This window comes from Malurus melanocephalus, unplaced genomic scaffold (genome assembly GCF_030028575.1).
Source record: "Malurus melanocephalus ecotype Western Australia unplaced genomic scaffold, MMel_1.1 scaffold_185, whole genome shotgun sequence".
NCBI classification, from domain to species: domain Eukaryota; kingdom Metazoa; phylum Chordata; class Aves; order Passeriformes; family Maluridae; genus Malurus; species Malurus melanocephalus.
This window is the reverse complement of record NW_026623417.1, coordinates 287,553-311,072: the sequence shown is the minus strand read 5'-3', so window position 1 is coordinate 311,072 and position 23,520 is coordinate 287,553. Positions and strand designations below refer to the sequence as shown.

The 23,520-nt window shown below is 38.2% G+C and overlaps 1 protein-coding gene across 1 annotated transcript in view; it reads left to right on the top strand.

The window, feature by feature from the left end:
- The window catches only part of ETV1 (ETS variant transcription factor 1), a 62,079-nt gene that overhangs the window by 17,828 nt on the left and 20,731 nt on the right, over positions 1-23,520 (top strand). The window contains exons 3-5 of the mRNA XM_057373109.1: positions 12,407-12,536; positions 14,102-14,290; positions 18,131-18,378. Of these exons, the coding sequence (XP_057229092.1) occupies positions 12,407-12,536; positions 14,102-14,290; positions 18,131-18,378 (567 nt within the window). The remainder of the gene's footprint in view (positions 1-12,406; positions 12,537-14,101; positions 14,291-18,130; positions 18,379-23,520) is intronic.

The window sequence follows — 23,520 nt, the reverse complement described above, 5'->3', positions numbered from 1 at the left end:
AAAACTGATTGTTTTATCAATTCATGTGCTCATCTTTTCCCTGTGAGAGATTCTTTTCCTTTAACTTATTCTTCATTCTATTTGTCTTCAATACATTACTCTTACCTGTTCCTGGATTCTAGTATGACCTTGGTGAGGTGAATGGAGAGCTGAACTGTCTTGGTAAAGGATATCTTTATTCTTACATATTTATTCATTCTGTAAGATGAGGATTATGCATGTTAGAAAAGAGTGAATCATTAGCAGCTTTATTTCTGGTTGTCTTTTTTTCCTGTGGCTGTTTATGAACTTATTCAGCAAATGTGGTTGCCAGTAAGTTAATGTAGTGAAATATTTTTTAGCAGTGACATTTACTGCCGAGTCCTGCAGTCACTGAATAGGAAGGTTACTGACTGGCCAGGTTTTTGTCTTTAAATTTATATATTACGAGTCGTCATCAAGGACATTTGAAAAATTACATGTGCAAAAACAATTCCCAGTCTTGCTAATTTGATCCTCTTTGCTCAAAGGTTGTTTCCTTTCTGCTTATAATGTATACCTTAAAAAGATAAACAGTTTAATTCTCTTTTAAKGCTCTCTCTTCATGCTGAAACTAGATGCAATGTTTCCTTATTAACCATCTGTTAATAAAATTTCACATGACCAAAGCAATATGAGAAATGGAGACAACAGGGACTTTTTAAAGTGTCAGTATTCAGCAAAGACAAAAGGCTTCAAGCACTTGGGATTAGAATTTGGGAGCTGGATTAATGCAAGTTTATATATCAGTGTGTCCTTATCTATATATATATGTGCTTACATGCATGCAAGAAATACAGCATGTAATTGTCAGTCTCACTGATGGTATGCACATATAAAATAATCCTGGAACTTGTGGAACACTTGGCTTCAGAAAACATCAGCAAGTGTATTGGTAATGCATGTTCAGTTGCAAGTCTCATATACAGTAAGAATGCTTTCAGTAGCAGCAGAAGCCTTAAATATCTGTGCTGAGAACAAGCACCTGGTTGCAGGTGGTCAAAATTCCACTGGCTTCAGAAAGAGCGCTTTGCTAAGAGTCTTTGAAAATCGGCCTACTTAAATATAGTCTTGACTTTATGTTCCCAGACGTAACCACTTCTGACAATGGCTTCTTTGTTTCCCTGTTGAATCAGTGATAAAAATTGTGAGCTRAATTTTACTGTTGACTTATTTCAATGGCCCACGCCTTTTCCATTGGAGACTGCACGTTTTGCAGTGGTTTTTGGTAGTGAACTAAAGAAKTAGATTTCAGCCTTGCCTTAATGATCTATAAACGTGATCTGTTAGGGTTGTKCTACTGGTGAGCATTTGTGAAAACTGAACACTGAAGCATGAAGGACACATGTATTTAGAGTGGTGACAGTCTCTTTCTTCACATGAAGTAAACAAACATCCCATTAGCTACCCTGAGTTAGTGTATACTTGTTTTATGAACATATACATATTATTATTGTTAAAGGCAAAGTTGAATTAAAAATAMTCTCAAAATGCARTTTTGTTCCTTTTTGGTGCCTATCATTGAGAATTGCTAAAATAAAAGCAAATTGTAAATAATCTTTTAAATTAGGTTTTCAATTCATGCTAGAGAACACCCCGTGTGCAGTCCATTAAATCATTATTTATTGTTTTTTCATGTTTGCATATTCTTGAGTAACTATCTGCCAGGCATGATTATCCTTAAGGATAATCTTTTATTAGGATGCTCTTTTATTATGAGGATATTCCCGTTTTTATAGGGACACAAACTGACACATTGGTTATRGGTCTCTGAGACTGACCTACTTCAAACTAGAATCCACCTTCTCACACCAGTTGTTTGGATTATGGCAGAACCAGCAATTTAATCCAGTTTCTTTCCCATTTTGTCCAGCTGCAAGTGCGGGATTAGTAGCCCTCTCTTTTATAGATGGCTGTTGGCTCTTTGCATGAATACATCAGAAAAGAGCAAAGATAATAATGATATTGATGTAACTTGAAACTTTTCCGTAAGAGGGGAAATGAGGCAGAATCGGTTCTTGTTTGTTTTCTGCTGTGGGAGTCTTTCCTAAATATCAAGTTGATGGTACCTTTAAAACAATAAGTAGGAAAAATAGAAAAGGGTTTTTTTTAAACTTTATTGTTATGTTTGGAAAAAATTCTTGTTATAGTTTCTAGAKTTTGTTCATAATTCTGTTTCTAGAGAACCTATTTAAATCCAGACCTGAAACYGTCAAACTGCAGATTTACCTGAAGTGGAAAGTATGTGTGTAAAATGCTGGGATATTATTGGGTATTTTAGTAATGGAAGTTASGTAGTGCTTAGCCATTACCTCTCACAATTTAAATTAAATTTTGAAAATTGCTGCAAATGGAAATCCTGTCCTCAGAAAAGCACACAGACCCTGATATAGTGGCCAGCTCTTCTCTTTGCATTTAACTTTATTGATAATTCCCAGGTAGGAATACAATTTAAGTTTTCTCCCAGGCTTGATTTTACATTAAGAACTTCCTCTTTAGCAGAAGCTCTAAAGGTGGATTGCCTGTTCTTGCACTGTGCCTGGGAGCCTTTGGAGCCAGATACATTATCAGTAACTGTAGGAACAAATGCCCCGATCTCCTCCCAGGATTTTAACAYGGAAAGCAAATGTAGGTGAAGAGCAGTCCTGTTTCTCTGTGCTGTTGTAGAGGTTGCAGATCCAGTATGGAGGRATTAAAAATTCTTTAGATTTTTTTCTCCTCCCTATAATCATCTTCAGCTATCCACGTGTTTTAGTTCGATTGCTACAGAACCCAGCTGGTTTAATTTTATTAGGTTACCGCTTCCTCCTCCGAGAGCCCTAAGCCTGTGTTTATTTTGSGGGCAGGGAGAGCTCTTCCTTCTGCCTCACCTGCTCTCCTTAGACATCAAAGTGAGCCAGTTCACTCCTCCTGGCTTAATCCTTCCCTTCTCCCTCCCACCAGTGTTCTGCAAATTTCCTTGTATTYTTCTCGCTTATCCAGTGTCGGTGTATTTGTCAGCAGGTTCACTTTTGCCCTGGAGGTCCTTGCTGGGAGGCAGAGACCCTCTGGCAGCACTTTCCACTCGACTGCCTGCAGCTGTGAGTCTCCTACAGCCGGACAGGTAAACTGTCTGGAAAGGAAGGAGAGCACTGTAGGAAGGGGGCATAAATCGGAATAAAGCAGTGTCYGTGACAGCAGTTCTGTGAGATTGCTGCTTTTGGAGGCTGAGAAACTGTGTTGGTGACTGCAGCTTCTGCTGCCTGAAAATACTTTCTAGATAATTCTTGACTGAACAGTAGAAATAAATCTTTTGGGGGTAGAGGCAAAGAAAGATCAACTAACCCAAATTGTGCCAAAATGTTCCATCGTTCCAAATGTTTGGGGYAGAAGAGTAGAGAGTCTTCTAGTACTGTGTGGCAATTCAGCCAGGTAGCAGCTGCCCAAATACACTGTGAATTTAGGACAGGGCCTACAGTGCCTTAACTAGGTGTTTACTAACAGCCTCTAAAAAGTTTGCTCTATCTTTGGAATTGCTCTACCTTTGAGTTTAGTGAGTAGGTTATCTTTTATTGATATTTACTGGAAGTTTCTCCCCCACCCACCAGTCAGATGGCTTACCCTTTTGGGAGGGCTTTTAAAATTTTTGTTATACTGAATATACTTAGGGAATRTACTGTGTAATTTTTGACTGGCATGGTCCTTTTAAATGAGAATCCAAGTGGCTACAAATATCTGAATTATCTCAGTGGTGCCTTCAGCACTTCCAGTGTCAGAAAGCTGCAGGTGTACCCTCAGTAGCTCTAATGAGCATTTCAGAAATTGCAACTGCACAGACAAGCAAATCAGCGGTATCTTGCACCAAAAGTGAGGATTTGTAGCAGTGAACCAATTATTAAGCTGAATGGGTACAACCTGTAATATTGTGCTTCCYCTCCCACACTAACTGGGAAGCCCTCCACCTCTCAGGGAGACTACATCTGTCATGGCAGGGGGGTCTTGGGTTAGCTGCCCAGAAATAGCTATACTGGCAACATTTTTTGTTGTCTTAGTACACAAGCTTTAGAAAAGAACATTTCAGTTAAAGAATGACACTTATTTTCTTTTGTGAAGAAGCATCTAGAAGAATTTCTTTGCTGAATAGGGTCAGGACCACATTTTTAGTTGTCAAATAAGCTGTCTGGTAGGGAAATGACATATGCCTGCATTATAGTGATGATTTTGTTGGTCACCTCTTCCTTGTGTACAAATGCCCTCATACAAACATGCCTGAAGGATACTGATACAACTTTGGTGTGCTATTAGTACAAGGAACCTGTTTTCTATTTCAACATGTTTTTTGGCTTCTGGTGCTAGTCTCAAAGACTTCATGTTAAGGCCAGGTCATAGTAAGGACGGGGAAAATTATGGTGAGTATATAGAATTAACATAATTAGAGATGAAYAGGTGATTGAATTTATTTAAAATTGAGTTTCATCAATGCATTTTTTTTCTCTTTTAGTCATTAATTGGTAATGCTTTTTGCTTAAAAAATTAGGAAAGAAAGAAACCTCTCACTCCAAAGCAAGAGCAAGTTATTTTAGCAAACAGTGCTTTCTAAGAGGGATACATTAATGTAGACCTTAATGTCCAAAATTTCCCAATATCAACTGCAGGAAAATGAGCTGTTATGTTATTTTTCATCTTGCAACTCCTTGGTAGTAAACAAAAATAAACTTCAGCTTTTGCTGCCCTTCATTTTCACCTGCTTGCTACTTTTTCCTAATTCAAATTCAAAATCAATATTTTTTTTCAATTCTCATACCAAGTCATCTGAGAACAGTCCATGTAGCCTTTGAGGACAAAATCCCACAATTTTGGGCTGTCTTTTATTCTTCACCTTCCTCCCCATCCTTTCCCACCCCCTGAGGATTGTAAAGAYTATACCATTACGCAGTGTTCTTGGGAATGCAGCATTCAAGTAGACCATTAATTGACATGCACAATATTGTAAGCTTTAGTCTGGAAGAGAAAATAAGCAATTTGCTTCATTTTGCAGTGTGAGTTCTGACTGCTATTAAAGTGCATTTGTAGTTGCATATTTTCCAGTAAAGGTGACAGATTACTTCAAAGCTGGTATTTTCTTTTTGTTAAACAAGGTTCTCAAATAGATCCATCTTGCCCACRTATTCTATTCTTGCCAGTTGGCTTTGAAAGCTGGTGCTTGGGCTCATCGTTCAGAACTAGCTTCCAAAAAATGAGGTCCCATGCTGTTTCTATCTTTTGAGCTGGTAGGGGCTGCAAGGATCTGATCTGAAGCCAAGGCAAAGACTGAATTGATGGAATCATATATAACTGCTTTGCCAAGTACTGCCCAGTCATGAAGTCCCACTTTCTGGGAAAGAACACTGAGACAAGGGGTGGCAGAGCATTCTCTGTGTTAAGGRCTACCCAGAGATTTCCTTCTCTTGGATTCATGCTACCACATAAGAAATAGATTTTTACTGAATGCTTTTTCACACRTTTACGAGCTGCTACTTTCTTCTGCATGCTGTTTCCCCATTTTCTCCTCAGTTATACATCTCCATTTGAAGATGAAAAAGCTTTCTGCTCTTGATGACAGTATTACACATATTTTGGCCATATGTAATATATCATTGCAGAGGCATGCTTGCACATTCAGTATGCTTACTTTCATTAAACTCTGCTCGTGGACAAATACCTTAAGACACATGCAGACTATATAAGGTGAATGGTCACTACTTGGTGAGTCTAGATGGAGCCCAGTTGTCTTTAGGTCTGAATTCTGCATCTGGAAGGAGTTCTCATTTTCTAGATGCAGTCTTAAAATGGAGAATAATATCAAGAACATGTATTTCTTCATAAAGGTACTTGACAGGAATGCACAGATTCCACCCATGCCCACCCTCCCTTCCCTTTCTAGCAGCTTTCATTTGTAAGGTAGTGAAAGTTCAGGTCTCTTGTCTATGTTCAGTTTTTCTATAAACTGCCAGGATAGTCTCTGAAACCACAGTGATGATACATATCTGTGTGTCAGACATCCAATTTGTCACCAACTTCTTCCAGTATCTGGCAGAGAGCAGGACCTAAATGAAATCCAGTTGACTGGAGCTCAGCTAAGATCTGATAGAGGTGACTTTGATAGATAAGTGGTTGAGGAACTTGGTGGAGTGTGTGTAGATGTAATCTGTTCAGCCACTTTTAAATCAGTCCACAGTCTTCAAGTCTTGCTCATTTCTGCAGCTGTTGCAGTGCTCAGAAACAAAAYGGTTTTTCCAAGAGATTGTGTAGGGTGAAAACAACTGCAGATCTTGCCTCAGTCATCCATGCTTGCAGTCACTTCTGTCTGCAGCTGCAGCAGTCTTATGTATTTACAGGCTCTTAATTCAAAATCACTGGGAACAGTTTAGCTGGAAACATTTGATTACCAGCCTTTACTACCCCAGCTCTCTTCATCTCTCACCTGTCCTACCTGATGCTTTTCAACATTTCAACTTTTGCTMGTATACTGAGCTGCATACTGCATCCAGCTGCAGCACAATAACCTCCAGAATATGAATGAATGGTTAGCCATGTCAAATACCTGCTTCTAATGGCTCCTGAGCATCTCAAAGTCACCAGTAAACTTCTCATCAAAATATAGAGAGCAATGAAATTGAAAGAGCATCTTGCTTTGGCATCCTGATGTCTTTAATCTGATGCTTATTAAATGATTGTTGAAATTCAGAGTGCAGCTGTCTACAGAGGTCTAAAGCACAGATCACAACGATCTAGAAATAAATAATCAAGAAATACTTTCCCGAATGCAGAAGGCTATTGTTTCATGAGTAAAAGGCACATTTTTGAAACGTCTTCGGAAAATATGTATAAAGCCTGGCATTCCCACCTAGAAAGCTATAGAGAAAATGTTTAGTTTTATAGTTCATTGCAATCAGATATGCAAATACCTATACTGAGTGTGTGATTCAAATGTTAGGGTGATCATTGCAAAAATAGGGCATTTCAGGATTCATGTGAACCCACAGTGTTGTGTTTGGATTTTTAAAAAATGTCTGCTGATAAGAGCACCTAGGTCATTACTATCACCTAAGATGTAACTAGCATTTTACGCTCTTTGACAAACCCTTCAATAAACTGTTTGAAAGCAGTTTGTTTTTTATTTATTAATGCCTACCTGTTGTACTTACAGCATAAATAATTTGTTTGAATCATCAGGTGAGTGCTGTTAAGTTATAGTGAGCGAGGAAAATGGCAAAAACACAAATTAGGGTCTCTGTCCTTAAGTGTATTTCAGTTTGCATTTTGATAGCAGTTTAGAAATGTTATCGCCTGTTTTGTCACAGACATAATTCACATCTTTCTTCAGGCACTGTAAACAAGAGAAATGGTTTAATGGCTCCATAAAAGGCACTCTGTGCTGATAGCTGAGATTAGACCCTTTAGTAATGGATTTTTGTGTGTTGGGGGAAGGGGAGGGTCTGGCAGAGGTAAATGTASTGGAAAAGAATCTTGGAGAGACTCTGATGTATCTGAAGTGCCTGCTGCATTTCTGTGTGGATCAAGAGATAGATTTTAGTGTTGGCTTTATCAGTACCGGGGCCTGTTCTTCTTGGTTTTGAAATTGTACTAAGTATTATCTTGAGTCACCTCAGTCAGTGTAGTGCCTGGAGCTGCAGAGGWATTAGCTTAAGTATTTTTACATCTTCTGTCTTTTCATCTTGCTGTTGAGTCAAGTCCCCTAAATTCAAATATTTTCAARAAATCCCTGAAAACTTCAGTTGCATATTAGCAATTTTGTCTCAATGGTAAAGATGGATGGTAAAGATTAGTGAATTTATTTACAGAATTGGGTTTAGAGAATGATTTGAGAGCCTAAGTTTGAAAAGCAGCTCAGAAAGAGCATGTTTAGACATGACTTGCTGTTACTTCCTTTTCTCTTCAGGTACTCAAATTCCTCAAACTTAATATAAGGGAATGTAGTATTAGTTAAGAGACTTCAGAGTTCGCTAGCAGAAGCATGGTGTGGTATGAAATCAACTGCTGTCAATTGATTTTTTTAGCATATACACATACTCTTGACCTACAAGTGTTGAATAGGACATCTTTGTCTCTTTTGTCAGTGGAGTCAACATTGCCTGCCATCAGCCAATGCCATTGCATTACCAGTAATATTTCATGGCTTTGAAAAATATGTTTAAAACCATTCTTCTTCCTCAGAAAATAAAATATTATTTTRTTGTGTGTTCTGGGCAGGATTCAGAAATTTGAGAGTTAAAAGGTTAGTTTTTGTAAAAAGGAGAAGCGACTTGCCACTTGACATAACATAKTCCTCATTTCTTCTTCATCTTGAAYAATCATCTTTTGAATTGAAAAATATTTTAAGCCATTGCTTAATGCAGTGCATTTTGGGGCTTTCTCAGAACAAGTAGATTCAGTCCTGTCTGTACAGAGGTGGTACACTTCCTGTTTCTCAGGCTAGAAAGGGTATATATCARACTCCTGAGACAAACTGATTCCTCCTTTGATTTCAGGGTTCTTAATAAAATTGTTCTTCATTTGAGTCTTCTTTGAGTGCTGTTATGAACAAAATGTTCAGGGGTTAGGCTGTTGACAGATAGCAAAAGAGAACAGCACTTATGAAGGAAGGATGGCAGCTTTCATTCTGTWTTTGCAGGTTACACGTGAGTTTACTTCGTGGTGAAATCATTATTGCTTTGTATAAAATCTAGGTCTGTGCAAYAGCACATTATGTATAAATGCAAGCCCTTTTACTCTGCAGTTAGATATATTTATGCACAGAGAATATGCATACAGTAATGTATTATRCCTTCATCAATTTGCTACAGATGGAAGCAGTCCTTCTGCTTGCCTTGTGTCTRTGTGTTGCCTTCAGAGATGCTCCAGACAGGGTCTGGGGGCAAAGCTCTGTTTCTGATACCACTAAGCCTGACTTTGCGTGGTAGTTGAGATGAGGTGTGGAAGYCATCCATCTAAATACACATTGTAAGATAGTTTGTCTTTCAAGTTCGGAGGTAGTTATCTGTAAGTAATCACTCGGGATGAAATCTTGGCCTTTGGTCACTTCTTAATAAGATCATTATTAAGGCAGAGAGCCCRTTACTTTAATAAGGTTGAGACTCTTGTTCTGGGGTTAAATAAAATGAATTTACCGTCAGGAAGAAAGAAGTGGTGAGGAGCTGGTTGTTTAAAATGTCATTTTGTTAATTTGAATGTGTTGGTAGCTGGTATGCTGCACTAAAATTAGATTGTATAAATAAGCAACCCTGCTCTCCTCAAAAGAAAGGGGATTGAAAACATAATATAAAATCCTGTTTAGCAAAAGAGTGTATGTTTAAATTCTCTTTTAACAGATGCACTATAGAATGAGAGTCACACTAAAATCAAAAACGATGGGCAGAAGGTTTCAGTGATGATACCAAAACTCCTTTAAATGTTAGAAATTTTATTGTTAAAATAAGTCTGTCATCTTCAGTCACAGTTARGATATGGTCTGAAAGGGCAAGTAGTCTTCAAGAAAGCCCCCCAAAAATGCAGTAAGTATTTTTATCAGCCTATCTTTTTTCCTTTCTGCCTCTAAAAGYGTACACTTAAGGAGTTACAGATAAAGCTTAGCATGGTGACTGTGTCATGGGACTGCCCGAGGAAGGCTTTAAATTTTACAGCTACATTATCTTTCTGGCTGTAGTTAAGATAAAGATCTAATATAAAATCACTTTGGTCTGTAATGTTCTCCCTAAATGAAGTGAAGGTGTTAACTTACTTGATTTGATACACTTTACCCCAGCTTATAAAGCTGGGAGGAAGGTGAGGTAAACTTTAATTAAAACTACAGCTCAGATGCCTTCTAGCACTGTGCCCTGTACCTTGCTAGGACTGTACAGTAAGCAAAATAAAACGTACCTCGCAGTTGAGGCAGCAGGCTGGAGCCGTGTTCAGTGAAAGTAATTTAATTAGTGTTGATCATGACTCCAGATGATGGTGATTTGATAAGGAATAATTTAGTACTTAACAGCCTTTTACATGCACCAACTCCATGTGGGAAGGTAAAGCAAATTGCACAAAATGAATGTGCTGCTTTCACTTGTGCCTGTGCCAGTGAGCTGGAAAACTGCCTGTTAGCAGACGTTCAGGCTCTCAGCGCTGTGATGAAATACCCAGCCAGTTCTCCGCACAGGGCTGTAGTGTGGGAGTCTCTGTACTCCCGTTATTTAAAAATAAATAAGGGAAGTAATTTTTCATAACAGATTAACTCCAAGGAAGTAGCAAAGTAAAAATAAAAAAAAAAAAAAAAATGGAGCAGCATGTGGCCTTTGTGCAAATATGTGATACTGGCTTTAAAAAAGAGTCTTGCTGCAGTTGTGTTTTAATTTTCTGATTCAATTTAAAGAGATTGCCTACCTTTGCATCAGAGCCACCATCACAGAGTTGTGGGGCCCATCATATGCATTAAATGTGTGGCATGCATTATTTGACCAAGACATGCAAAGGAGAGTCAGCACTAAAAGTTCACTAGCAACATCCTGAAACAAACTACTGGATATCAGCCTGCTTTGTGATTACTTTGGAAAGCTGACTGGACTGCATTTTGCCATATTATTAAATTTGAGAATCTCTTTTTAAGAAGTCCATGTGGTTGTCTTTTTAGTGCAAGTTCAGAGAGTTTTATTCAGGAAGAATTCTTTTCTGAATTCTGAATTCAACACATCAGAATGTGATGTTCACATTTTCCGTCCCTGTTTMCTAAGTTGCTGTGCTGTGTGTATGCATTTGTGTATGTTTTATTGTCTGCTTCTCCTTTCTAATCTTTCTACATTACTGACTGTTATCCACCAAGTAGAATAGCTGAATAGCAGTCTTCTGCTAACTCTGGTGCATTTTGTGAAAATACGTGGCAAAATAGCATAGTGTTATGTTGCAGATGACTCAACTGAAAGGCAGTAGTAGAAGCTGTCATGTAATAGGGTATGAGAGGATCTGTTTGTGAAAGAGTTTTGTGAACATTGCCCAGCCACGAGAAAACCCATGGCAAAAGTCTGGAATCCAGACCTTAATCACAGATGCCAGAGTTAAGTGGTTCTGATGCTCACTTCTTAGACAGCATTTCATTTAACTTCCCAACGAACACTGGTGTGTGTATGCAGATGCATTAGTATCATAAAATGATGTCTCTAACAAATTGTCTTGCCCAAGTTCAGGTGCAAGAGAATGGGCAAGATACTGCGTGATGGTCTRTAATGATAGCCTGACTTTGGGCTGAGATTCCCTAACAGAACTGCTGTGTGCACCTGGATTTTCACAGAGATACCAGTGTCTATGTCAGGCTGAAATGTGATGTTCATACTGTGGTGTTTTGGTGACAACATCAAAAATCAGTGATAAAATTATCTCTGGATTCTAGGCATCTCAGCTCAAAAATGTATTTACAACCTCATTTTATTTAAAACTTGACAGGTGTGTTTTCGGGCTGTTATATACTTGTKTTTTAGTCCTTTGTCCTCCTAGCCAGTTAGTTAGGTTTGTCAACATCAGGTGAACTTTGAATTTTATCCTGCTTTAATTTTGGTTAAGGTTGGATATGAAATATGGAAAGTTGTCTGGCTTAAACTAATTTGGTTAACCTTGTCTTTATCTTTGGCCTTTTTCTTAATACAGATCAATTTGTGCTTCTAATTAATGCTGTATTCCTTTCATACCCCCTCCAGTATTTTTTAGCTTTTAAAAAGTATCCTTTTTTTTCAGTTTATGTCCATATCACATTTACTATTGAGTTTGGTCAGGCCAGGATTTTATCTTGTTTATTTTTAAGAAAGATAACATAAACCATTTATTCTGAAATTTTTTTTGTATGTTACTTATAAGTAAAGGTGCATGTAATCATCCTGTTTCAAGAGTTTCACTGAAAATTCTCAAGCATTTTGTAGGAAGAAAAGATTGCTGAGCATATACTTGAGGCTGATATATCTGAAATTTATTTTGGAGTCATTTGTGTGGCCCTCTTTGAAGCAGACTACTACTGCATTTATAGCTAAAAGCTACTTCACTGATATTACTTAGAAACATTTGGTGCCTGGGAAGTATTTTGCCTCTGACAGCATTTGCTGCAGTTAAGCCAAATATAAGTGGGCTGTTATTTTCCTGCTAATGAGATGGGATGCTGGCCATCATTCTATTAAACAATAGAAGTGATAATAGCCAATGTGAAGGATCTCTGGTGTCTATTTTTCAGTTGACACCCAAAGAAATATTTGAAATGTTTATTTCCTATATTGTTTTTATTATTACAATGGTTTAATTAATCATGTGTTTAATTAGCAGTGTCTAGCTTACTTGGAAAATTAATTGTTRATATTGTACTTGGGTTTTAATTGCATTTTCCTTCTCTTTCCAGTGGCTTTTCATGGTCTCCCTGTGAAAATCAAGAAGGAACCCCATAGCCCATGTTCAGAACTTGGCTCCGCTTGCAGTCAAGAGCAACCATTCAAGTTCAGTTATGGGGAAAAGTGCCTGTACAATGTCAGGTAAAGCAATCAGGAGCAAGTTTGCAGTGAGAACTGCTGATTTAAATGAGGACTGACTAAAGAGTAATAAAACCATAATAGAGATCTTATAAAAGTYACCTCTTCAGCAGATAACAGACTGATGAGATCATGCATTTAGCTGATGAACACTGATGGATTTGTTTACAGTTGTATCAAACACTTACATAATCATTTTAAAGCAGTGTTTTTCATAAAATGCACATCCTCCATTCCTGCTCGATGGGAGATAGCCAGAGTTAAAAACCCAGGGTACAAGCGTAAAATAGAAGAAAGGAGTATCTTGTTTTCTGTGAGCTRTGTTGAAAGTACTTTCAAAATACATTATGCACATTAGGAAGGAGAGATCTGTGCAACAGGCAAGAAACTGGCAGGTCTGAGCAACACATTAGGTATTTGACAAATTTTGCAGATGTTGTACGTTTATATTCATGGGTGATTACCTTTTAAAACTGTTTCATTAGTCTCTGCATCTTTGGTATTTACTCAAAAGCAAGTAGTCTTCTCTTACAGGCCTAGATAATGAAAGCCTTATTTGTGGGTGGTGGAGGGGCTTGATACTTCTTCATTCCGTATTGACTTTCTTTTGGTTGCAYTTACATGCCACTCCTTCCTTTAGTGTCAGCAGTGAAGGATTTCTTATTGACRTTTCAGTCTATTTTAGAAACTTTCATCTAGCTTGTGAGTTTTGATTCTCATTAATGTATTGTGAAAAGAATTAGCACTTAATTCATTATAACATTTAACTTTTTGCATATGAATAGGGAAAAAAAGAAAGAAAAAGACTGGCACCTTTGCCAGTCATAAGGAGTGGTTTTGGTTTCAAAAATCAAATGAATCCATTGATGGATTTGATGGGTGCTAGGGGACCTGACCCATCAAGTGGAAAGTGTGCAAGCTCATGCTTACTATAGTCCTAATGTCTGCATTTCTCCTGGTTAGAAACAGGGATGATCAAAGTGTTCTCAAGTCCTTTCCTGTTTTGAGACACCCTTGAAAATAGCATCTATGTATTTGTAGGGCCAGCAGTTTATTTTTGAGAGAGAGGAATAAAAAAAACCTGTCGGGAGAGGCTGCTGACATCCTAGTATGGGTAGCTAAGCCAGCATACCATTGTTTTTCTGGGTCAGATCCCTTCCCTCTAGCTGTATTGTTTTACTGTCTCACTTTGTGGTTTGTGCAAAAGAAAAAGAGTCTTGACAGGCACTGTCAGCTCTTTGTGCTCTAGTCCAGGTGCTTCTACTTTTATGTATTTTGTATACCTCATCTTAAAATGTGCCTGTAAGACTGAATCCTTTCAAAACACATTTTTGAGCCTCAGAGAAGAAAATGCTGTGCTGAATCACTTGCCTCTAACATGACTTCTTCTGTGCTCTTCTCAGTGTAAAGTGGAGAATTCTGCCCCAGACTGGTTAATAAATTAACTATAATCAAAAGCTTCTAAATGTGACACTTGTGATTTATTTTCTGCATGTAGATGCTATGGTTTTGGTTTTTGTTCTTTCCTCAGAAAAAAATAACTAGCTTTTTCCTTGCCTTTCTAATAGTGCCTATGATCAGAAACCGCAAGTGGGAATGAGGCCCTCCAACCCACCGACGCCATCCAGCACTCCCGTGTCACCGCTGCACCATGCCTCCCCAAACTCCACTCAGACTCCTAAACCTGATCGGGTTTTCCCTACCCACCTCCCTCCATCCCAGTCCATTCAAGACAACAGCTTCCCTATGGATCACAGGTAAAACACAAAACACCTGAGGGACCCATGCTGGTGTTTCAATTGTGGCTACAACTCTCTCATAAGGGGTAGTACTGGCTTCCTGCCCACAGCTAATCCATTGTAGGTTGGGGGATCAAGGTGAAAACCAGGAGGGTTCCTAGWGTCAGAAATGTGTGTGTTTGTGAAAGGCTCGCACCCAGCTTGGTACACCACTGTAGGTTTATATTGGCAGTGACATAATTTTAATTACCTGCTGGTTCTGTTTTATGAAGGTGCTTACAGTCTTCTGGATAATCTCATCTAGGCTCCCTTTCCCACAGAAGGTTGGACCCGATGGTCTTTCAAGGTCCCTTCCAACCTGGGCTGTTCTACAGCTCTGTGATTCACTTTAGGCTAGAAAGCCCTACGAGGTGATGAAGTCACTAGCAAGCGTGTTCCTAACTATGAATATCTGGTCTCTTCCTAAGCAGTTCACCTATCTAAGAGATAAGTGGCCATGTAACAGTGTTCCTGCTTCAGAATATTCTTGGGAAGGGCTGATCATTTTTCCAAGCCATTTTGTAATGCAGCATTTCAAACCACGATGCCAACATAAACGGTGCTTAAATAACATTAGTCTGAGTAAAAGCCACAAGAGCTAGAAACTAGAATTAAAGCTTAAACTGTCCTCAAGTCACCCTGTTTTGTTTCGATATGTTAAAAATCATCAGACAATCATGTTTCTTAGCTCAGTTTTTCAACAGATATGCTCAGTGGATTTCCCTGTTTTTTTCAGTCCAAACACTTGTTTGTGGAATTCTATTTACCCTAACCTTTATTGCATGAATCTTTTTTTGTTGCCGTGTTGTGACTGCTCTTGAAGACTTGAAATTCCAATAGTGCGTAAAGAGATSTATGTTCAGAAACTTGTCTTACCTCTTAACCATTATCAAATTAAGAAAGACTGGAAAAGAAAAACAGTACCTGGGACTTTGATTTGCATGCTTCTGCTCAAAAAAGGGCTGTTATCTCCAGCGATTTGTGCAGATCACTTTTGCAGGAGGTGGCTAAGGTTAATATTGCTGTTCTGTGCTTTGCTGAGGTAGCTTTAAATACCACCAAGGTTCTCTACAAGCTCTTCTGGCGGTAAAGAAACACTGAATTGACCCCTTCACCTGCCATGGTCCGCGTCTCCACCCCAGTCATGGACTGTGGTCTAACCACAGAGGCCCCCAGTGAAGCAAGGCGGTGGTTTAGATCACAGGATGGTGGATAAATGTATTTCTGTATATACATACACCAAAGCCAAGCTATCAGGAGACTGAAATGGGCAGGAGCTAAATGGCTTATGCGCAGATAACAGTAGTAAGATTTTTCAGATGAAAAAAGAGATCTTTTATTATAAAGTAACTTGTAAAGAAAGCACTGAACCTGTATKTGAGCCCTAACTCGAGTATTTAGACATTTGTGTACATTCACCTTAGTATAATTTCTGTACCCATAACTCTTGCTCTGTGCAAGCTTTATGCAAGGCTCTTTACATGATTTCTGCTCCCTCCCACCCCATCTTTGATATTCATGTTCTTTAGGGCATTTTGCACTAATSCTTCGCTTCTATTATAGAACATCATATGTTCAAGTAAAGTCCAAAATAGCTGACTCAAGCAACAAAGTAATCTCATTTTTCTCCTTCTGAAAGAAAGGTGGAATTGTAGTGGAAGATAATTTTTTTCCCCATTTTCCTACTTATTTTGAATCTTGTGTGTGAAGCAAACGTGTACTTCGTATTTTTGTAAAATTAAAATTTTCCTGATTTACAAGGTGAGATGCTACTACAGTGAGTGTATTCAGATAATGTCATCTAAACAAATGATGTGCCTATTTGAGTTCATATGTGCGTCTATAACTCAAGGCACAATCTTTTGGAATASGTATTGATGGCATAGGATGGCATTAGTATCTAGTACGTACAGCCCATACATCTCTATACAGAGCATGAGTAAATGAACGATAAGTGGTCCTAACAAGTACCGACAGGAAACAAATCCACTTTATAAACAAATGGCTTGATTCCATACAAAGCTTCCAGTACAACAAGTATTATTAACTTCCTTTGAGGCTTTGTGAGTGAGCCTGTTTCTTATTTTATCTTCAAGTTGCAATTTTCTGATTCACTCCTTGACAGTTCTTAATGATAATTTCTGCTTCTTTTTTTGGCTAATGAAAAAAGGAAAAGAGGGAAATGAATGCAGTGCCAGTCAGCCTAACTGTTTCATAATACATTTGAGTTTCTAAGTTTATTTTTTGCAGGTGTAGGTGGAATTGCAAAACCCAGTGTTACAGTGCAGTACTCTTTTGAATGCAAAAATTATAGTATTTACAGCAGCATTAGAAAAATTCATTTTGTCTCCACTACTACATTGTAATAGTTTCTATCTCTGTAATTTCTGCAGTATTTATAATTAAACTATGATAGTAAATATTTGTCAGAACAAGTTACAGCAGTATTATGACAGACGGTAGTAGAGTTTAAATTGTTTCAGATATATGCGTTACCTATGAGTTGATAGTCAAGGTTTGTACTGGTTGTGCAATCAAACTTGTACATCGTGCTTCGCTCAGACAGTGTTCTCCAAGAGGAAGTCTTTTGCTTGTGTGAACCAAAGTTGGTTTAGATCCAAAGTACCGGAAACTCAAGAATGATTAGGTATTCATTTTTTTAGTGTGACATTAGGAAGCTTCCAAAGAAAGGCACAAGTTATTCTTTTTTTTTTTKAAGTATATCTTGTTTATAGTAAGTGATAACAGGACTAGTAAGCAGTTTGTCGGAAGAACATTGCATCTGCTGTTGATTAGTGTGGACACAATATTAGTGCTGTGGGGATTACTACTGTGGTATCTGCAGGAGATAACAGGAAGACATCATGCAGCTCATCAGGGCCCAGTGGGAAAATGGCATCCCTGTATTCTTCTGAAGCATCCTTGTATGCTTCCGAACCTGCAGATGTCCAAGTAATTACATTCAGGCCTTTTAGTTCAGGTAGGTAGGTTTTATGGAAGAAAAAACACGCATAGGTTCTTGAGAGTAGCACTGCATGTAAATCAAGTTAATTTAAAACTGAATTMTCTTATTTTATGCCCACTGAAGGGCATTTGGGAATAGCAAATGGCAGTGTGGCTTGTACGGATTACAACTGTCATGTAGCAATGACTAAGGGGAAAAGTTAAGGCAGGAGAATAATTAATTCTCTTGGCAAAAATTTGTACCCTCTCCTTTTGCTGGGGTGCTGACATTCCCTTCCTGTTACAGTTGGAATGCAGTGCTATCCTTGCGAGTCGATCTCTCATGGCACTCCCCTCGGGAGGACAGAACAGTGGACCCTTACCCTGGAATGTTTCCAAATGTTAGAGCAGACAATACTCCATTCAAAATGTGTTTATTGTGGTCAGAATGGTTTCCATGTAACAGTGAGATGGGTAAAAGTGAATTAGAGTATGAGCAAAATGTTGCTAACCCTTGTGAGAGAGCAGAGAACTCTGCCTTATACCCCCATCCTGTCACTGTGGTAGAATGTCAGTCTTTCTACTGTTTTGAAGCTGGTACATTTCCTCTTTCCCTTTTCTGCTGAGAGAAGATACTGAAAGCAAAGAGAGATGTGGTGGGGACATGTCTTAGAGCTGGTATTAAATAGGTGGGATTTTTCTGTGCTTGCCTCTATATACAATGCAGGTGATCCTGATGTGAGCACTTGGTATGATCATAAGCAAAATGTTTGTTCCTGAGAAAGTGATACAGCCACTGATACAGACTTGTGAAGTTCTTTGGGGAAGGGAATGTAGCTCAGGTCTTTTACATGACCTCTCTAATTTGTGTTCCAGATTTCGCCGCCAGCTCTCTGAACCTTGCAATTCTTTCCCACCTTTGCCGGCAATGCCAAGGGAAGGACGTCCAATATATCAGCGCCAGATGTCTGAACCAAACATCCCTTTCCCGCCTCAAGGTTTTAAGCAGGAATACCACGATCCAGTTTATGAACACAACGCTATGGTTGGCAGTGCGGCCAGTCAAAATTTCCCYCCTCCTCTGATGATTAAACAGGAACCTAGAGATTTTGCATATGATTCAGGTAGGTGAGATTCTCCTTTAGCTCTACATAGCAAAGGAATATATGAGTCCAAGCCAGTGCTATTGACATTTTCATCATATGAATTGAAACGTGCTCTTTTGATGCTTAAGTCTCACAAATTATGTCTGACAYAGCTTACAAATTTCTAAAATCRTTACATAATACAGTGTGACTTGTGCCACCATTTGCTCTTTAAAGGGCTTCATTTTCTAGAAATCTTTGTTCTGAAAGTGCATAGGTTAGAGAAGTTGAGGAAGAAAATCATGGGTGCAAATTTGCTTTGTTAAGCGGGAACTTGTTCTGTGCTATCTCATTTTTGACCTCTGAATTTGTATGCTTCATTCTACAAGTTCTTCCATTTGTCTGCCAGAAATAGAGGACTCTTTCTCCTCTTGCTTGCATAACTTTAAATCAGGAGTAACTCCACTCAAGTGGGGTTTATACAGCTATAAAACCGATGAGGGAGAAGAATCGGCCAAATTGGTGTCAGCTTCTCAGTTTGTGCATACTGCTGTGTTTTGTGGAGGTACATAATCTGAGATGCCAGGTTGCTGATGTAGAGAATACACTGCTGCTATTAATAATGTTTATTATGATTGTGCTTATGGGACAACTGGAATGGAACCTTATTTCTCTACAGACAGGACATAACAGAGGAGCTGGTRGCAGAGTCTGCTCTCAATAGGTTCTGATCAAAATAGAAAAGATAAGCAATAGAAAGGACAGAGAAATAAATCAAGGGAATAACAGTGTAAATGTCTGACACAATTTCAATGCAATATTTATATTATACTTGGGAAAAGAGAGATAGAATTAAGAAGTCAGAAAATAAGTTTAGTAATGAGTACCAAGTAACAAGGTGAAGGAAGTTATAAAGAAGAAAGCTGGAAAGGTAGTATGGGAAGAAGCTGAGATTAAAATGTGGAGTGCACTAGGTGGGGTTAAAAGTTGATTGGTATYGAGCCAAGAAAATACAATCAAAATGTTTTTCAGTTTCAGTGTAAGTGGTTTCTGCAGCTCCTCTTATTTTTCTGCCTCTGTTCTGTTTTGTGTATGCCATCATGTTGAAAGGGAGGGAATTCAGCATTTCCAGCTATGCTTCTGGTGGAAGGTACATTGCTTTCGTACACATCCATGCTGACTTGGGCAGGGGGAATGGATGGCTCTATTTGACTTAATTCCGACTCCCTCTTCTTCTTGATGCTGCTGTACTCCTAGGGATTTCCTTCTGGCTCAGTCTCTGGCTAGATGCTTTTGCAGTTTATTTTCCAAAGGCTACATGGCAGCTGAGTTGAAATGTTCTTTGAAATTTTASCTCATGACAAACTATCTTGCAATTTGATATAGTGTAAAACTGGGTTTTTATTTTCTTTTCTGTGGCTATTTGGTGGTCGCTATTTGGTGGTCTCTATTTGGTGGGGTATTTTGTGGTATCAATGAAAAGTGCTTGTTATAGATTTGATGTCAATGTTAAATGGGGGAATTTGGAAAGTAGAGCTACTTTCTCCTTTCTTATTATTGACAAGCAAAGAACCAATCCTTAGGAAAATTTGAGCTAGCCCTATAGAGGGAGGGGACCACGGATGAAATATTTCTCCAAGCAGAAATATAAGACAAGGTGAAAAGGATTTTGGATTAGAAGAATCAGATCTAGAACTCAACCCATTCACTGGTGAAGGTTCTGAGATCTGTGGCCTTAGGGAGTTGTGTATTTCTAATCCTACAGAGCAGTGTGGGAGAGACTGTGTAGTTCATGTGGCAGTGGATAATAAACGGGGAGCTGCAGCTTCAGGCACTGCCAGCCCCTTGCAACCTTCACAAGCAGCGTTACTCATCCTGCTAAATTAAAGGTCAAAAAAAGGCCCTTTTGTAAACATGCTTCTTATTTGCCTTGGAAGTGGGATCTCTTTATTGCATACTGTTACTTTAAGTCTGGATTGGCTACTAGCATTCATCTTTCTTTGGAATATTCTTTATGGAAAAAAGCAGGAAATTTTATTCTGAAATGAAGATGTACAAACTTGCATCCAGTCCTGTCATGCCTGTTTATTTTGTGCCAGCAAGAACTACATTCCACTTTATAACCATGATCTTCAAGCAAAATTGTTGTTTCTTTGGTAGATGAATGATTAGTTTTTAAAAATGTAATAGCTGTGTAACCAGTGGTCATGAAAAATTAATCTGTTGGTATCAGGAAGTACTTTTATTGGCCTTAGAATCRCTGCATTTAAGTTGACACATCTGTACACTCCATAAATTGCAGTCAACAACTGTGGTCTGTTGATATTTTGTCTTGTTACCATCTGTTCTCTAGGAACCATAATTTTCCATCCTTGCTWAGAGTACATTAAATAACCCCTTAGGAAACATAATGTATTTGTCACTGAATCATTGATTTCATTTTTCACCTATGGATGTTCAGAGAAGGAGGAATGCTAGAGTAAAAAAGTCTTTTTTGCATTATATTTTATTGCAGCACAGATAAGAATMTAGAAACGTATTTTAAAAGTTCATTGTAATGCACTGAGATGTTCCTTTTGGGATGTTTTTGAAAGGGACTCATAAAAGTTCATTGCTTTTGTGCACTATTCTTTTATACATTGTGGGAAGCTGATGAATGAAAAGCATTATTATAGAATGATTACAACTCTATTAAAACATGACATTAATTATGACATGGGAAATGGCAGATCAATTAGTTGTAATTGTAATTGCAGGTATGCAATTTCTACTGCAGAATAGAGATAATGGAGATGTTTGAGATAATGGAAAAAGAAAAATGTCAACAGAGTAGAAGCTCTTCTTTATCCATCCACACTTCTAGAAGTCACAGTGCATCATATATGTTCAATCAGACATTTTCTGCCATAGTTGTTTTTTGTTTTTGGTTTTGGTTCTTTTATTTCCATGGCTGATAGTCAGATGTGTTTAGTACTTGATGGCAAATCTAGCAACTTTAGGCACAGAAGTGCAGCAAGGGACATATAGAGTTCTGAGATTTTGCATAATGARTGTATATACTTGAAAAGGCTTCCTAAGACCACTGTTTACAAGGCCTAGTGGTGGGCATTCTTGTACAGTTAGCACTTCTAGAATTCAGTAATCTATTCAGGTGCTTAAACAACAAGGCTAAACTGGATATAGCTCATGTCTTCTGGGCTTTATTTTGGAGCCGGATCTTCACAGGCTTAATCCTTCCTACATGATGTAGTGTATTGCTAAGATGTGACTCTAGCTGTGTATCAATTAATACTAAAAATCAAGTATTAAAATGGCATCTTAAGTTATTGAGTTTAAACCTCATATTTTGTTTTGCCCATTTGAGATAGCTATTTTGGTTGAGAAATTTTTGTGATCATGTCTTTGAAACAGAAATTTGTCATGCAATGATAATGGAGTTAAATAGAGGAGGAATCGTTGCTTGCATATACTTCTTACTGATTGCCAGGAATTTTTCTGTTGAAATTTAGATAGATTCAGTATTTTCTGAACATGTTAGGGGCATTGGCAGTGCTATTCTCACAGTTTCATTTCAGGGTAGCTTCACAATTAATRTGCTTGAACGAACCTTAGAAAATTTGGATTCTCTCCCTGTCACTTCCAAGACAGTAGTCACATCACTTAAAGAATGAACTCTCCAGACAGAATTATTAGCCTCCATGTCTTGCTTTCTGAATTGCTCATCCCTTTAATTCCTGAAGCCTCACAAGCAAATACCTTGTGTTGGCATGTGAGAATGGATGGGGATCTGCCCCTGTGTTAAGAGAAACAAGTGGAGGCCGAGAGACAAATCTGATATATAAACCTGTTTGTTTTTTGGATACCCAGTTTAAAAGAGCAATATGTACTACATATGTCTGAATTGTAGCTCCTAGGGACTTTTTCTTGTATTTCTAGAAGTATGGGAACATCAGATTAGGGTCTCAGTGTAGGCAGGATAAAAATACATAATACCAAAAATCTGGCAGGAGCAATGTGGCTACTTTGGAAAACCTTGTTGGAGCTGGAATGTGCTTTGCTGGGGCCTAAAATTGACCATTCAGCTGTGTTATTTTTCCTTTTCTTGAAAACTTCTGCTTCATTACTTAGACAACTTCCAGTCCCTGTAACAAATGAAGCAGGGCTCCACCTGCTAAGCTGCTTGCAGTGTGGCTCTCCCTCCTACAAATAGTTTTGACCTGTGCACTCAAGACCTGAGTGCCAAAGCAAAAGGTTGTATCATAATTTATTTGCAGCAAAGGATTAGGATAAAGTTTGTGCAGGAAGTTGTTAATTACAACGTTTATTAACCTCCAAAGTTTGCTCTTACAGGTATGGAATGTTGTTAGCATTCTGCCATCAGTGTTATTTAATGAATCTACCTAATGATGGGAAACAGAATGAAATACAAGAGTCCTCTCAAATACCTGATGAGGTGKTTTTTTGAATAGCAAGTCAGTGACAATTAATGGAAAAAAGCCCCTACTTAGCACATTCTTCACTAGGCATCACCTCACATATTTTTAAATTTGGGAGTTTGCAGAGTAGCATTAAGAGAAAGTGTTTGAAATTGCAAGGGGGAAAAATTTATTTCTTCAGAGTTAATTTATTTGCATGTTTATTTTTCCCCTCATTTATTTTTAAACAATCGGTTATTCTATTGTATTTCCGAAAGCAAAGTTTAGATATTTGGAGATGATAGTGAGGAGAAAAAGTGACAGAGACAGTGCTGGTTTGCTTTTTCCAGGATATTCTCTAGTGCATTGACCAGTCCAGCATTTAAAACTACGCAACTCACGGTGTTTCTATGACTGTTTTTGATTACATTGGCTAATTTTTGTACACTGCTCTGAAAACATAAAGTGCTGTGTGAGTGCTAAGTATTATTACTACTATTTTTCACCTGGGAGATTATTTCATAGACAAATAGACCTCACAGTTAAGAAATATTTCTTGATCAGAAGCATCAATTTTCTCTTTGATCAATTCTGTTTCTTTGCTCACAGCTACACCTCTAGTAAACAATTTCTTGGTATTTATGTAGCACCTCTAAATCACCACAGATAGATTGTGTCTGTGCTCTGTCAGTGTGACTGGTTGAGATCTTATATCTTGCTTCAAAAATCTTCCAGCTGCCTAATCTTTTCCTCAAATTCTCTCCAA